This window comes from Bacillus rossius, chromosome 1 (genome assembly GCF_032445375.1).
Source record: "Bacillus rossius redtenbacheri isolate Brsri chromosome 1, Brsri_v3, whole genome shotgun sequence".
NCBI classification, from domain to species: Eukaryota; Metazoa; Arthropoda; class Insecta; order Phasmatodea; family Bacillidae; genus Bacillus; species Bacillus rossius.
Genome location: NC_086330.1, coordinates 162,095,012 through 162,111,433, shown reverse-complemented (window position 1 = coordinate 162,111,433; position 16,422 = coordinate 162,095,012). Strand labels below are relative to the sequence as shown.

At 37.7% G+C, this 16,422-nt stretch overlaps 1 protein-coding gene across 4 annotated transcripts in view; it reads right to left on the bottom strand.

The window, feature by feature from the left end:
• LOC134546366 (zinc finger protein ush) overlaps positions 1-16,422 on the bottom strand; it is a 598,990-nt gene that overhangs the window by 173,320 nt on the left and 409,248 nt on the right. The window contains exon 1 of one of the 4 annotated variants that reach the window (XM_063389160.1): positions 2,581-2,898. The exons of the other annotated variants lie outside the window; for them this stretch is intronic. Coding sequence (XP_063245230.1) covers positions 2,581-2,598 — 18 coding nt within the window. The 5' untranslated portion in view covers positions 2,599-2,898. Of the gene's footprint in view, positions 1-2,580; positions 2,899-16,422 lie in introns of those variants that run through there. 4 annotated transcript variants of the gene reach the window in all.

The window sequence follows — 16,422 nt, the reverse complement described above, 5'->3', positions numbered from 1 at the left end:
GTCGCACCTATCATTCATCCTGAAACCACTCTCCAGGAACCCACCTAAGAAGAATGGTCCTCGTGGCGGTGCCGCTGTGGCGTCTCCCTCACGAGGAGAAGCAGGGCTCAATTCTGGGATTTGCACTTCCGGCAAACAATCGAAAAATCTTGATATTTCACTAGGTTCTAGTTTTAATAGAAGCTATTTTATCTCTGAGGCCAGGTCATTTAAAACATGTCCATGCATAACAACGCGACAAAACCCATAACTTTTAAATTTGTTCTAAAAGTCTATATACTCCTATTGTTCATGTCTATACCAACAATTTTTGTTTTACATTTTAAATAAGGCTTTGGTGTCGAATCGCCTGTTGTTAAGTCATCAAAAGGTATTTTTTTTTTTTTTTTACAAATATGAACAAAATCTATGAATTAATAATGTTTTGTTTGTATCAACGGAATAAATCACAAAATTACTGAATAGTATTTCAAGAAGAGTATGTGCATATTGCAAAATCATACGACAGTGGAATGATTATAAACATGACGAGATTTTACTGAATCACATAATTTGAACCTTACGTGTGAAACGAAAGGTTATATGGCTAATTTATTTTTTCAGCAAGTAAAAAACTAAAAAAAAAAAAGTAAGCAAGTTTTTCAGTACTCGCCAGTGATATTTAATATCTAACCTTGGTAACGAACACATGTATGTGTTCTTATGCTGAAAGTACACTGATAATACGAAATCCCGACACGAAATTTAACATATAACTATTTAAAATAATGCCCAGCGTGGTAAATATACACAAATTGTTTCCGCACCCACCTCTAGATTTCGCTGCCGACTAACCAATAATTCCATTTGCAGACCATAATTTAAAATTATATAATGATACGACTCCGAAAAAATCGGAAAATACATGAAAAAAATACTTAAACCCGGCTTTGTATCTGATTTTTGACAAAGAATTTTATTATAATACTGTGACGATTTTGGGGGGTTGAACCGCGCCTACCTGGGCACAACGCGAATATTCAAAACTACTCAAGATATCCAAGTGGAGTTTGTTAACGAAAAGCATTTAAGATTTCGGTAGGGACCAAAAAGTACTTTTGATTTCGAATTAAGTTTTTAAGCTGTGATTTTAGAAGAATTAAAATGGCTAAAAGGCGTGTTTTCAGAGTAATTTTTAGGCATTAAAACAACCGGTACAGATTTCTGAAAGCAATTACGGGCCTTGAATTACAACTTTACCTTCATTTCTATGCCATATGTTACGGTCACCGCTCAAATTTCACAGTTGTCCTACGGACAACGAGAAGACTGCGCGCCAGTTCACAGCCTTGCGCTTAGAGGCGACACCGCGCTAGAAGCACCAGCGAGCGTCGCGCTATCATTCCGGGTCAACAAAAATTTATTTCTGAAAAAGTTTGTGCTAAGTGCAGTAAGGCTTGGAAGTTAGTGCTCCAAGAATAAAGAGTATGTTTCTGAAGTACGATGAAAAAGACTTACTGGGCATACTTTAGGGAATCCAACATTAGATAGCTTAGAAAATTTTAAATAGGTGACATGGTAGAAGGCTACAAAATTTTAAACAGATTATGACAGCTGCAGGATGTGCTAGATATGGAAGAATGCCAATCCAAGCGCGCGGAGTATGAGAATGGGGAAATGTATCCGATTAGGTTTGAGGCTGGTGAATAAAAAATAACAAAGTTTGATAAACTGCAAGTAGTTACTTCGTAAGGTTCTCCAAATAGCTATAACCATTCACCAATAATCACAGGGTTGCAAGACACATACGAGTGAGCTTGTTCATCCTCCCTATCGTCCCCAATAAATCCAAGATATGTAACTTACCGGCCTATGAAGGGAAGTGTTGAGGCTATAACACTTATAGGTCTCCAAAGGAATATTTCTGAAGCTTTGGTAACTTAGACTTCTGAAGGTAAAAGTTGAGGGTTTGCATAACTTACTGGCCTCCTTAGAAAAATGTTGATGTTATGTAACTTACCGGCCTACGAATGGAAATGTTGAGGTTATGTATAACTTACCGGCATCTGAGGGAAAATGAGGTTGTGAAAACTTACCGGCCTGCGAAGGGAATGTTGAAATTATATAATTAACCGGCCTTCAAAGAAAAATTTTGAAGTTTTGATAATTTATCGGATTCTGAAAGTAAACGTTCAGGGTTTTTATAACTTACTGGCCTCCTAACATAAATTTTGTTATTATATACCTTAACGGCCTGAGAAGGAAAATGTTGAGATTATATAAATACCTGGAGTCCGAAGAGAAATATTTAAGCTTTGATAAATTACCGGATTCTGAAGGTAAATGTTGAGAAATTGTATAACTTACTGGCCTCCAAAGGAAAATGTTAAGGTTACGCATAACTTACCAGCCTCTGAGGGGAAATATTGAGGTTGTGTAACTTACCTGTCTGCAAAGGAAAACGTTGAGGTTACGCATAACTTACCAGCCTCTGAGGGGAAATATTGAGGTTGTGTAACTTACCTGTCTGCAAAGGAAAACGTTGAGGTTACGCATAACTTACCAGCCTCTGAGGGGAAATATTGAGGTTGTGTAACTTACGGGCCTCCGCAGGTACATGTTGCCACGTCAACATCCTCGAGCATTCTGCGCCCCATACAGAAGGAGCAGAGTAGCCTCGCTTTAGAAGATGGTTTGGTGTGTCCTATCTATGAAAATACGAAATATCGACCATTTCACAATCGACTGCTCGTGTGAGTACGCATTATCAGCTAAACATTTGTGTTCTGTTGGGGCATCACAGATACACAGCAGTGGCGTGAACGTGACCAGGCCCTCTGGAAAGAGTAAATATTATAGTTTTCGTAGAGGAGGAAAAGGGATGGGGAGAAGTATTGTGCTGCTAACAAGACATTTATGAGCCTCGCGACGATTACAAATGTGTTGAGAAGACAGCATGGTGATGTGGAGATAAAAACGTGCATGCAAATAGCACTGCACTACTGCGTTCTAGTCTGATGCATCAATGCGCGACATCTCTTGTTCGCCCACCACCCATTTAACTGGTATGCGTGTGCAAGGGGGGGGGGGTGACTATTTAAAAATTAAATCATAAGCGAGCGAGAACTCAGTTCAAAATTTTCACATTAAATTTACGAAGAAAGCTTGCTACACATTATCCAAGGATCTTCGTAAATTAAGGGCTATCTTCGTAAATGTAGGGTCACTGAGTTCACTTACTTTGGACATGAATCTAAAAGAATATTTTTTATATATACTAGCTGCCCGACCCGGCTTCGCACGGTTGTATTTATGGGGGGGGGGGGGGGGAAATGAGACCAAATCTCCTATTTACATTTATAATAAATGAAATAAAATGAAAATTAATTAATTTTGACAAAAACTTAATACAATGCTTTGTAATGTACCGAAGAAAAAACGAATAGCACCGATGGTTTCCCGACTCTCAAGCACGCAACGTTGTCATGGAAACGAAGTACCCACTGTTTCCCGGGCTTAAACACCAATCAACATTGATAATCAGTTTATTATTAATTATAAATTATTAAGACTATTAATCGAAATAAAAACTACCCTATCTCTCAAGTTGGAAACAATTACACATAAATGCCAATTTTCATCGAAATCGGTTGACTTGGTAAAGAGTTCACTGGACCTTTTTAGAAATCAGATGTAGTTAGTAATTGTCTTCTTAATTTGAATAATTTATATCACTTTCAAATCCCGACCGACTTTGTTCTACCAGTGTATAGTTATTTACCTGTATATATCTAAAAATTGGTGGTCTGTATTTAATGAGTGATGAGGACTACACTAACAATGAAATAGTTGTTGCCATGGAGACGAATGAAGCATCAACAATGCTACAGCCGTTGCCGTGGTGATTTTCTGCCAACTCATACATACATCACATTAGAAAACTCTAAAATTATCAGATTAAGACCATTAATCGAAATAAAAACTATCCTATCTCTCAAGTTGGAAAAAATTACACATAAATGCCAATTTTCATCGAAATCGGTTAAGTGGTTTAGGAGTCCATTGAGGACAAACATTGTGACACGAGATTTATATATATTAAGAAGATTAACAAAACATTATGGTAAAATTTACAGCAATAACATTCTTAGTTTGCCTGTGCGTTTGTTTACCTACGTGTAGAACGAAACATACAACCCGGAAGTGGAATATACGGCGCGGTTTCTACGAAGATTCAGTTATTTGAAATAACGAAGGACTTTTCGTTTATCTGAGTAAATTCGTCTTTGAAAAGTCCGTAAATGTACTGTAATTTCTACCAGTGCATAAGATGTAATATGTAATAGCATAGTTAATGGAACGGAAGTCTAATGCACGGAAAATTTGTAACCACGGTGCTTCCATCAGTGGATGTCTCAGAAATCTCGAAAAGATGGCGGACCCACGTGATTTTTCAGTATGTATTGCTTTCGTGAACATCGCATAACTTACACCGCGCATAGGTATTAAAAAAATAATCATTTACAATAGTACATATATTCTTTAATACTTTATGTTATAATTTATAGTCATAAAAATAAATAATGACAAATTAAAATATACCTTAGAATCCTGTAAATAAATTTTTACAACCATTAGTTAACATTGAAAAGTATATATAGCGCAGCGTTCATCATACTGTAGAAACACAACAAATTGTTAGGCTACATAATTATATTCGAAACGACGAAAAATAAAAATAAAATAAATTTTGTTAAATTTTATTGTTAAATAAGGTTATGGTTTGTATGTAGGGAGTATTTACAGGCAGATTTCAGGCGTTTAGGAAATAAATATACAAACATATTTAATGTTATAATGTGTTTTAAAATGATCCAGGCAAAATCGTATTTAAGAATTCTACGTTAAATTTTGTGTTCGAGTTTAGTATTAGAAGCATTCTTGCAACACGATAACCACATACATTTTAAGTTTTTTTTTTTTTTTTTTCGCTTTTATCGGAGCCGTTTAATTATAAAGATTAAAATATCTGTATGCAAATGGAATGATTAGATAGTGAGGTAGCTGCTCCGGCAGCGAATTCTAGCGGCAGGCGCGGAAACTACGTGTGGTTCGTGTCAGGAAATGGACTTGAAAACACAAATGTAGACATAAATACATGTAGGTATACATTCATACACACACTAGCTGCAGTACCCGGCGTTGCTCGGGCTGAACACATGGTGAAGGGGACTTATTTCGAAATCATATGTAGACAGTAATTAATTGTATTCTTCATTTGACTGTCAAGCGTGCAAAATAATTTCTATCACTGGCAGAACCTGGCAGACGTTGTTCAACCAGTATAAAAATGTATGGTCTGTAAGTAATCTAGACTTTATAAAGCACTATAGAAATAAGTGGAAAAATGAAAGATTACTGATATTGAAAAGATTACATTATCTAGCTAATGTTCGGCATGAGTTGCAGTGCCTCCTTCAATTTTGTTAAGTAATTTGTTGAAGTAGGTACACATATACAAAGCATCTATATATATCATCTATACATCAATCTCTATACCTCTCTATACATGCCTATTTCTCTCTATAGGCCTATATATTAAATATCTAACTCCATTTCATTATCCATACCTCGCTGTATCTCCTTATATGTCTATCTATATCATCCTATATATATATCACACTCTCTCTGTCTCTCTTTTATATTTGATTCAATTAAATTGTCAATGCGTGCGCACTCATACAACATAGCTATTTTCTTTCGCAATATGGAGGCGAAGGGACAATTCAAGATGTTTGTTGAAACGACTCTCTGGCTACCTATTGTATACATCACACACAATTGAAATGTCGCTGTTTGTATTTTATTCATTTAAATTCTGTGAATTTTCGCTGATTATATTTAATGCATTTAAATTCTGTAATGTGTGTGCACTTATACACCGAAACGCACGAACTTCCGCTAAACTGTATGAAATACACACATTTGACGATACCATTCGTGCGCCACCTATTGTAAAACAGTTGTATTAACACAGAAACATTTGCGTGCATGCGCATAACAACTCACCAAAAATTCATCGGAATCAGATGAATGGTATAGGAACGCATATAGGACAAACGAAAAAAAATAAAATAAGTACATAACGGACGATAGCGCGTTTAAAATTCAATGCAATGACATCTATTTACGATGTTCAGAATTGATCTGTTATTAGCGCCGTTAGTTCGCTAGCCGCCGCGAGCTCCACTAAGTGGACAGGTCTCACCAAGGAGAAGTATGATAGGAAGTTGCTAGACCTTACTATGTGTATGACCGTGTGGCGGACATAGAGAAATGACACACACTCACTGTTATCTTTAAAAACACTCACTGTTTGTATGACTATGACCTATGATTTTCTGTTATAAAAGTGATTTTACCCCCTTTTCACTCCATTAGTGATGGAATTTCATTTAAATATGTGGCCTATGTGTTGATCCAGGTTATGAGCTAGCTGTTTGCCAAATCTCATCCAAATCCGTTCAGCGGTTCGGGCGTCAAGGAATAACAAACATACAAACAAACATTCGCTTTTATGTTATTAGTAGAATATATATCACGCTCGGCGTTATTTTAAAGAATTCTACGTTAAATATTGTGTACGAGTTTCGAATAATAAGTGTATTTGCAACATGAGAACATATTAATTTGCTCGATACCGAGGTTAGATGTTGCATCTCTGACGAGAACTGAAAGACTCACTCACATCACCCCCCCCCCCCCCCCCCCCCCCTTTTTATTCGTCTCTACTGCTCGCACTGCTAAGTAACCCTAGTGCTCTCTCTCTCTCTCTCTCGTAAACATCAGTGCATTACATAGCTGGTGGGCGGACAGTAAATTGACTTTGGTAGACACAACGAGTACACCTTTGGCCCACAGGCAACAGGGCACTTGTGATAACCTATCAGACGTGGAGCACCCACGCACGAGTCAAGCGCGGCTTCGGTTAAGAGAGGAAGGGGGAAAGGGGTACAGCCTTTTCCAACCACGAATTTGAATATTCTGTTTTATTTTGAGGATATATTAATGTTCACTTAACTACTTAAATCGAGGCGGTTATAATCAAAATGTTATAAGTGACAGAATATATATTTATGTTTAGTTGAATGTTAATACGAAACTGTTTGTAGGCAAAGGTAATTTGTTTGGTGCCAAAGCGATGCATTTGTACCCTACCTACTATTTAGGTTGCCACATAGCAAGTTTTTGTAAAGTAATAAGCAAAATGAAAACAAGCTTGAACAACTCCAAACTATATTAATTCACTTACACATCTTTGCTTCAGACCGCCTCAATTCATGTGTTAAGTTTATTTTCATTAAAAGTTGTACGAAACTATTAAGTTCAGTATTTGAGACCATAAATTAGTGAATATTCCAAGCCCAATATCTTACTGAAGCCCCCGCCACAAGTATCAATAAAAAGTTCTTATTATAATTATATGGTGCGGTATTCATTAATGTTCCAGTAGTTTGGCTAACTGATTAGAGCTGCCTGTTGATGTAAGGTAACCGAATTAGATTCCCATCCGGGTGCTGGTAATTATTTTTCACTTGTGGATATTTTCTCCCCGGGTTTCGGGACTGAGTGTTGTGCTGTCCTTCGCCTCCATGCTGCAAAATGCAACGGCGAGCCCTCGTAGAATCATCCAATGTAAAATGATTCTACGATGGTTCGCTATTGCCTATCGCAGTATGGAGGCGAAGGGAAAATTAAAAATGTCTGGTCCCAGGAAATAAATTTTCCACGAGAAATAAATCCCCGATCCGGCCGGGATGTGAACCCACGACCTTCTGTTAACCAAACATTATTTCTACTACCTTTTATTTTAGTTCAGAATACTTAATTTTTTTATATAACATGTTCGGCTCGTTGCTGATTTTTTTCTTTACCTACGAGCCACCCTTCCCCCTTTCGTGACTTACCTATTATTGACATTTTGACAATTTCATTGACTTTAACGATATTTGTGACAAATTTTGAAAATTTCTATTTCACAGCCAATTTTAAAATAAAATTTATTTTGGTTATATTACAGTTTCGTGTTACAAACATATTCAACCGCGTACTTTATTTTAATTGATTATATTAAAATTAAATTCGATACGTTGCACTGTGCAAGTGCTCCCAGGAACAATGCTCTTCGATGTTTTATACATTTTTAAAAATAAAATATATTTCCGTGATTGTACAGCTTTGCATCACTAAACATAGATGATATTAGATTCTTTATGTTGAAATACAACTGGATACGCACTAAGAAATAATTACCAAAAAGAGTTTTTGGCTATGATAATCTCTTTCTCTGCCCATGAGCAGTACCTAACCGCTGACTCGTGACGGACTCGGGTCCCTTACGCGGGACTCGAACCCAGAACAGAACCCCTCGCTTCAGAAGCCGGCGTGCGTCCGACTGCGCTACAGAGATCAGCACAACTGAGCCAGCGTGGTGACAATTTATCGTAAGTAAAAGACGATATGAAAAGCACTGAGACACCCGCGAACCAATCACAGCTCGGACGATGGACGCGGGCACGCCTGAGACAGAGCGCTATGACATGTGCGTCCTGCAGTCATTGCTTTAGCGGAAATCGGGCGCGAGTCGATAAGACAGACACAAGTCGAAACATTTTCAGGAAAATATAGTTGCAGGGAAGTTTGTATCGATTGTCTATCGCGAGTCAGCGATTAGATACTGCTCGTGGGCAAAGCAAGAGATTATCATAGTCAAAAACTCTTTTTGGTAATCATTTCTTAGTGCGTATCCAGTTGTATTTCAACATAAATTACTAACATAAAGGAAGGAATTTGATGTTTTGTAATGCAAAGTTATATGTATAATTAACAAAATAAATTTTATTTTGAAAATATGTGTAAAATTTTGAGGAACATTGGTCCTGGGAGCAATTGTACAATGCAACATGTCCAATTGAATTTTAGCGTACAAAAATTAAAATAAAGTAAGCAGTTGGATGTGTTTGTGATTTGAATCTGTCAAATTACTAAAACATTTTTGATTTTGAAGATATGCATTATAAAACTTTGATATAAAGTGGAAACGCGATAAGGAACATTGTCCTCGGGGGCAAAAACTGTTCCGTGCAACTTATACAATTGTGTTTAAACGTAAAATATTAAAATAACGTAAGCCGTTGGATGTGTTTGTTATGCAAAACTGTACCATAATCGAAATAAATTTGATTTTTAAAATTTAAATAATTTTTCTTTTCAATCAAAATCCAAGCTAAACATCAACATCCGTCGCGCAATTTTCTGTGCAGAAAATTTCTGCTCCTATTAAAACCAAAATCTCGTCTGCGAAGGAATGACAGAGCCAGCGATGTTCCGCAGGGTGCTCGGCGGTTGCGCACACTAGGACACGAGGAGAGGAGAACGCACTCGGCGGTTCGCATGCTACCTTCATCGTGGGTTCACGACTGATAAGCATCGAGACATTTCGGTACCCACAGGGTTCGGAGCCGACACTAACAATGGCGCATCACACGCCAGAACATCAAAGTGCTACAGTCAAGCAGAGGTACACGAGCTTTTTAATTTACTACAGCCACGATTATTTCTCGGATTTATTCCGCTCTAGGCTAAACTCTATTTGCTTATGAATAGTCAACTCAATTAGAGTATTCAATGGATGATAACCAGAGTACATCCGTTAGCGGATTACACGTGATTTGGATAACCACTTCTACTCCCTCTTTATGATTGGCTAAGGGTCATAGTCGGACATGTCAAGAAAGCTGTAGTCCAATCATCAACATGCGGCAGGTGTACATGTGCTTCAAGTCTACTTTGCTACCCTAGAAAACCGCGAAATAACCGTGGCTCTAATTAATACGAATGAATCGATCATCTCATAAACAAAATGAGTCCACTTTTTGAGAAATTAAGTTATAAGCAGGAGCACATTCTTCAAGGGTACACTCATGTTCTGCACAAAAACCACCCGAGTCATACAATCAGGAACGGCGCCGCACCAACGCCGGCACCAGAGCCGGCACTTTATAAAGCAAAAATTTAATTTGTCATATAATTGAATTTTTAGGCTGTAAAAAGTTTTATGCTTTTTCCCGAAAAATTTTCTTTTTTGTGACTGATATCGTTTCATCAATAATCGATTCAAATATATTTCTGGTTTAGCACTAAATGAACTACGAAATTAATAACTGTTGCAAATGTTAATACTGTTACGATTTTACCGGTTTCGTAAAGGATAGCCCTTTTATAGATTTTTATCACACAGTTTTATTGATGGCCACTACCCTATCACTTACAAATAATCTTCTAAAATAGCAAATAATCAATTGCACTTTAAAATGTTGGTTCCCCAGTCACTCAGTTTCCACACACCACACACCTCGCTGGGTCGCACCTCTGGCGCAACTCTCGTTGCAGCACCCCCCGTGGATCTCCGTCGCGGGAATCCGTCGCCACACTCCGTCGCCACACTCCGCCGCCGCCGACGTACTTGCCTTCGCCGAGGATCCGCTCGACGCTTCGCTCGGAACTCCGCCGCGCCCGTGACACTATCGCACGGAACTGCACTCTTCGCCCTGGAACCTTCGTCCAGGGACTTCGCCGCTTTATCACCCGGAAACTCCGCCGCGGGGAATCTCCCAACTCCACTGAACTGACTCACTCACTGCCCTGGAACCTTCGTCAAGGACTTCGCCACTCTGCCGCACTCGCGTCTCAATCGCCTCGGAAACTCTGCCGCGGGAGAACTCCTGACGAACTCTGACTGACTCCACTGAACTCCTGCCCTGGAACCTTCGTCCAAGGACTTCGCCACTCTGCCGCACCCGCGGCACTATCGCCCCGGAAACTCCGCCGCGGGAAAGCTCCCGCCTAAACTCTGACTCAGCTCTCCACTGCCCTCGGAGGCCGGCGTCCCGGGCTTAAGTATCACAGGCGCCGCTTCTCGAATTCACCAGCGTGGCTGGGGCCAGTCGCGTCATTCCGTACCGACCCGACGGCAGAAATCTCTCGAAACACGTGTCGGCGCCTCGCGTAACTCCGCAGCTTGAGGGGGGGGGGGGAAGCGACAATCCTTGTAATATTCCAGGCGCGCGCGGCGCGTCTCATGTTGCGGCGGCCGCCAGCCAGCTCTGCACCTACACGTGTCGCGGCCTTGCTCACGTTCGTAACAATACTTTGGAAAGTTTTTTATTTCACTATTTAATAAAGTCATTATAGATTAAGAAAAGTGCACAAACTCTATTCTTAGTTGGGACACAATGTAGTTATTAACAAGAAACTTTCCCTCTTTGTCTACAAGATTTTTTAAATTAACAATTTGAATGACACACGATATCAGTTATAGATGTCTTGTAAACCCATATAGAACTTTTCTGTTCATAATAATATGTGGTTATTTTTTTAAGGAAGGGGATGCGTAGAAAAACAAAGATTTTATATTATTATTTTGTCTATCGTGTCCTGTGTTAGCGGGACTATAGATGGAAAGTTTAATCAAGCTAGCTTGGGACTATTTTTCTGCACGTTCTCAAACTTTCCTAAGAGTAACCGTAAGCCACGAGACTCCTAATCCAACTTAAAGCGATCTCTGTTACGTAGCCCAAAACATAAATGACTGCAGTATCAAAGTGAAAAATACGAGCTCACACTCTTCCCACTCTGCTACTTCAGCCAATGACCCTAAATGTTCTCTGTTTTCCCTGGGATACCCAATAGTCTGTTATTTACCCTGTATCATGAGTTCATCTGGCAAGAACACATATGTATTACAGTACATATTATTATTAAAAATAAAATTTTCAACAAGAATATATATTATTCAGAAATTACTATAACATGTTTTCCTGCACAATATACGGTTTGCACTTTTACCATTTTCATTAACGCTACGTCACAAATTCTTCCAGCCTGAAAAAGAAAACAAATATATTTGACTATTTGCTTGATCGAACTCTGAAATGATCAATTTTAATCATGTAAAGACTATACATATTTCGTAACGCTTAAAATGAATACACAGTTTTTTGCATCCTTTACATTAAATTAATGTTAGCAAAATCAGATACAGATTATTGACGCCTCACGAATATGTGATTAAAATACAAACTGGTTTTAAGAAATTAAGATACTACATGATATGAAAAATTACTGACATGTTTTGTAACTAAGATACTGTCGATTTCACTGATTTTCCCAGGTTTTAAGATACATTTTCGAATTCTTGAGTGTTCCCTTATTTCCATATTTGCGGAACTCATAAAAACGTCTTCACGCATTTATCACTTTCTTTGTTCACTAGGAAATGTTGAATAAAAGATAAACGAAATCTCCTTCGCATATACACTGAAGAACACGATGGGACAGTGCGAAATGAAATGGTGTATTACTGCCAGAAAAATACTTAGAAAAACTAATCCCACGCATATATAATGCGATTAGCTTTCGTTTGGGCAATTTTGCCAATCTTGAAAGACAGCTGAGAAAAGCAGATTCCTTCTTATCGTCTGAAGAGAAAAAAAATACAAATTTATCAACGGTATTGAAGTTGAAGATACAGATGTGCAAGTCATTAAGGGTATAAAATATTTTGAATTAATACCGGCAAATGACAGAGACAGGCTGCTTTTATTTCTGGACGTCGAAATATCTGAGCGATAGATTTTCAGAGCGACTAGTAAAGTTGCAAAGACAAAAACTTCAGTCATTCTTTAAAATGTCAAAAAATCTATTAGGCTAAAGTGCGCGCCTGGTATTATGAGTTACGCCAGAAAGAAAAAAAATGTAAAAGGAACAAATTTAAAATTAAAATTGATACTTTATTTTTATATAAAACGAAATTGTAGTAAAGACGTTTATATTCCGTGGAAAACGAGACGCAGATTATCGGCATAGGATCCTTGGTGAGGCAACGAAACACGAAACTTATCCATTTTCCTTCACTATGTATCCTTAAGGGTTCCACACACACGGTGTGCAGAGCTTCAGTGGAAACCGCGCGATTTGAAAACTGCTGAAGATATCCTACAGATGTCTGCTTACGAAAAGCATTTAAGAATACGCTGAGGGTGGATGTATGTTCTGTTCCCGTAATTAGTTTTTAAAACTGTGTTTTTAGAACAATGGTACCTACATGGTACAGATTCTTGAAAGCACTCAAGAGACTTGAGTGTAAATATCCATGTCTGACATCTATCAACGAGAGCTGAACTCGCAATATATAAGTTATTTTCATGCACAGCATACATCCGCTATCTAAACAGTTTTAATAAAAGTAAAATTAAATCTTCGGTATAGTTCAGTGTGTCCATAAAAGTATAATCCAGTTTCAATGGTATATTATAACAGTTAAGTTTAGACTATTTACAACAAATAATAATACATCAAATTGAAGGTTATCCATCCTAGTTTTTTCTTACAAATGTTTAAGATGTGTATTTTTAGTTTGGTAGCTTCAGCGAAACAAAATGGTCCGTACAATTAACGTCGGGACACAGCGCAGAAAACGTTTAATTTTGGGGGATCTCGTTGGTGTTCTACAAGTTCATGAGGATGTTCTGACCCTTAGATACGAACATTGTGGGTATTTACCTTCCCATTTAGATGAAAACTTGACTTATCACTAACAAAACTCGATCAAGAACGTCATCTTCCCACTCAAACACTTGAAGGACAAAGTTACAACGTACACCACAGTCATCTGTCTTTAAAGCATGTAGCAACTATAACGGGTATGGTAGCATGTGTAAACGTGTTCTTAAAACTTTCCCCACGGTCGTCTTTGGCAACTGAAGTTCTAGACTTGCTGTGCGAACATATTTCTTAGGACTACGCAAGTAAGATGCTTTGATACAGTCAACATTCTGTACAGACACTTTTGGTCGGCCCGTGCTTTTCCCTTGACAAAAATATACGGTCGTTGCGATTTGCCTATACCAGGGGTCGGCAACCTGCGGCTCGCGAGCCACATGCGGCTCTTTGGATGTGAAGCTGCGGCTCTTTAGTTCCATACGCAAATATTAATTATTTTATAAAAAAAAAACATTAAAATATCGTTATAAATCGATGAACGAGGATTAGGCACCATTTCTATCTCTCAGCCACTTGTACTCGCTTTTTCACCGCACCCCTCCCCCGTGACACGCGTCGTCACTGTCGCAGTCCGTCGGAAGCTCTCGAATGAAGCCGTCGTCGGATGTTTCTACGTAGGTTTTAATTCACTTTCGACGCAAGACAGTTTGGCGTCTTCACCAGTGCTTTGGCTGTGACGTATAGTTTGTTGTTTCAAGTAGAAGAGTTACAAGCGAATTATCTTCTCAAAGGCACGTATGTACATATATATATATATATATATATATATATATATATATATAATAATTAAAAAACCCGAAGTAAAGGTAAGAAAAATTAATTATTTTTGCAGAAGATATTCAGAGCGGTAAATTACTTCATTTTCAATTTCTAAAGCAATATCGCAATAAAACCAGTGCAACTGTTGACACGAATTACTTCATCACAGTTATAAAAAAAATTAAAGATGAATTTGCTGACAGATTTCAGCAATTCAAAACCAACGAAAACACTCTTAGCATTCATAGTAAATCCTCTCAACACAAATAGTAACGAAATTCACATTGAGCCATTTGAAGTTGATACTGGATCTCTATAAATGCAATTGATCGATTTAAAAAGTAAAGCTTTGTGGAGTGGAAAATTTACAGAGTTGAAAAGCAAGTTGGAAGAGTTGGAGGTCCAGAAATGTATGTACGTAACGCAACAAAAATGGACAGCTTTAAAAGAAATGCCGCGAGATGAGGCCCTTATATTCGACGCATGGAATAGTCTTCCAGATTGCTACAGTAAGGTGAAGAAGTTGGCATTTGGAATGCTGACTATCTTTGGATCGACATATTCGTGCGAGCAAGCGTTCGCTTGCATTAATATATAATTAAAAGTAAAGTAAGAAGCCAACTAACAAATGGAAATTTAGAGTCGTGTTTGAAACTTAAAACAACAAGTTATGAGCCAGATTTATCCAAACTTTCTAAAACCATGCAAAGCCAACGCTCCCATAGAATTTGTTTGTTCAAATGTATGCTATTGTTTTTTTTTGTACAAGTTAGATTGTTTAGTAAAATTTAAATTTTCTACTTGAATAACAATGCAAAGCCATCGCTCCCATTGAATTTGTTTGCTGAATTGTTTGTTATTGAAGTACAAGTTAGTGTTGTAAGTAAATATTTCATTGTTTTAACTTCTTACTTAAATAATAAGTGATTATCTAATAATACCATATATATTATCTAATTTGTTGTGAAAAAACATAACTTATATATGTATAAGTATATTTTTTTCTTATGAATCAATAGATTAGTTTTTTCATAAAAAAAACTTTATGCAAGTACTAGCCTATTTATTGTTGGCAAGAAAAATTTTTGTGGCTCTTTAAAAATTTTGAAATTTTGTAAATTGTATTTTTTGACTCTTCCGACTCAAAAGGTCGCCGACCCCTGGCCTATACCATGGGAGAATGTTTTTGCCACACGGGGAATCATAATTAAACTTTAAACGAAACGCACGTTAAATTGAAATTACAGATTCACTAATAGCAAATTGCAGAACACAACATGCTTTTCGTTACGGAACAACCATTTTGTGTATGTGGCGCTGCCAGCGAGAAAACAACAAAGCAGTACTCGAGCATGCGCTTATCTAAAACTGTTTGAGTGTGATCTTGAACCAACACTCTACAACGCTTACAGTTTTGATACTATTAAAATTTATAACTGGACATTATTTTATGGGCATACTGTATATTACAATGTTTTACAAAAAATTAATTCAGTGTTCTAAGTTTTAATTGTGTGCAAGATGACAATTATGTACGTTCTTTAAAGTAGAATTAATTTGGTTTTAAAATTTTTAAATAAGAATATGTTAACCAATTAGGTTTGAATAACACTGATATCAACTTCATTAGATGGTTTTAGGTTTTTTTTTTTTAACGCTGTATACAGTATAAATATTCCCTGCTAAGTTATTTATGGAATAATAAGTTTTCCTAGTGTCTGCAAAGCTATGAATCAAGACCTGAAAATATATGATGTGTGTATTTGTATTATATTTTCTATGCACAGTGAACCATTTTTGAAGAAACATCTGAAATTGAGACGCCATATACGTTATGGTTACGACTGAAATCTCGTAGTCGCCCTATGCCCCTGGCTGTAGGTCCCTCTTCTGCCAACCCACATTCTTCGCGAAGGGTAAGACATGGCTCCTTCCGAGGGCAGGGTAACAAGAGACTTGTGCCACGTGCCACGTCTCGTCAACTTCCTGTCCACGTGCACGGGCGAGGGTGGATCTCCCCCCTACCCCCCACTCAAGTGCGAGAGCCCGCACGCGCCTCGT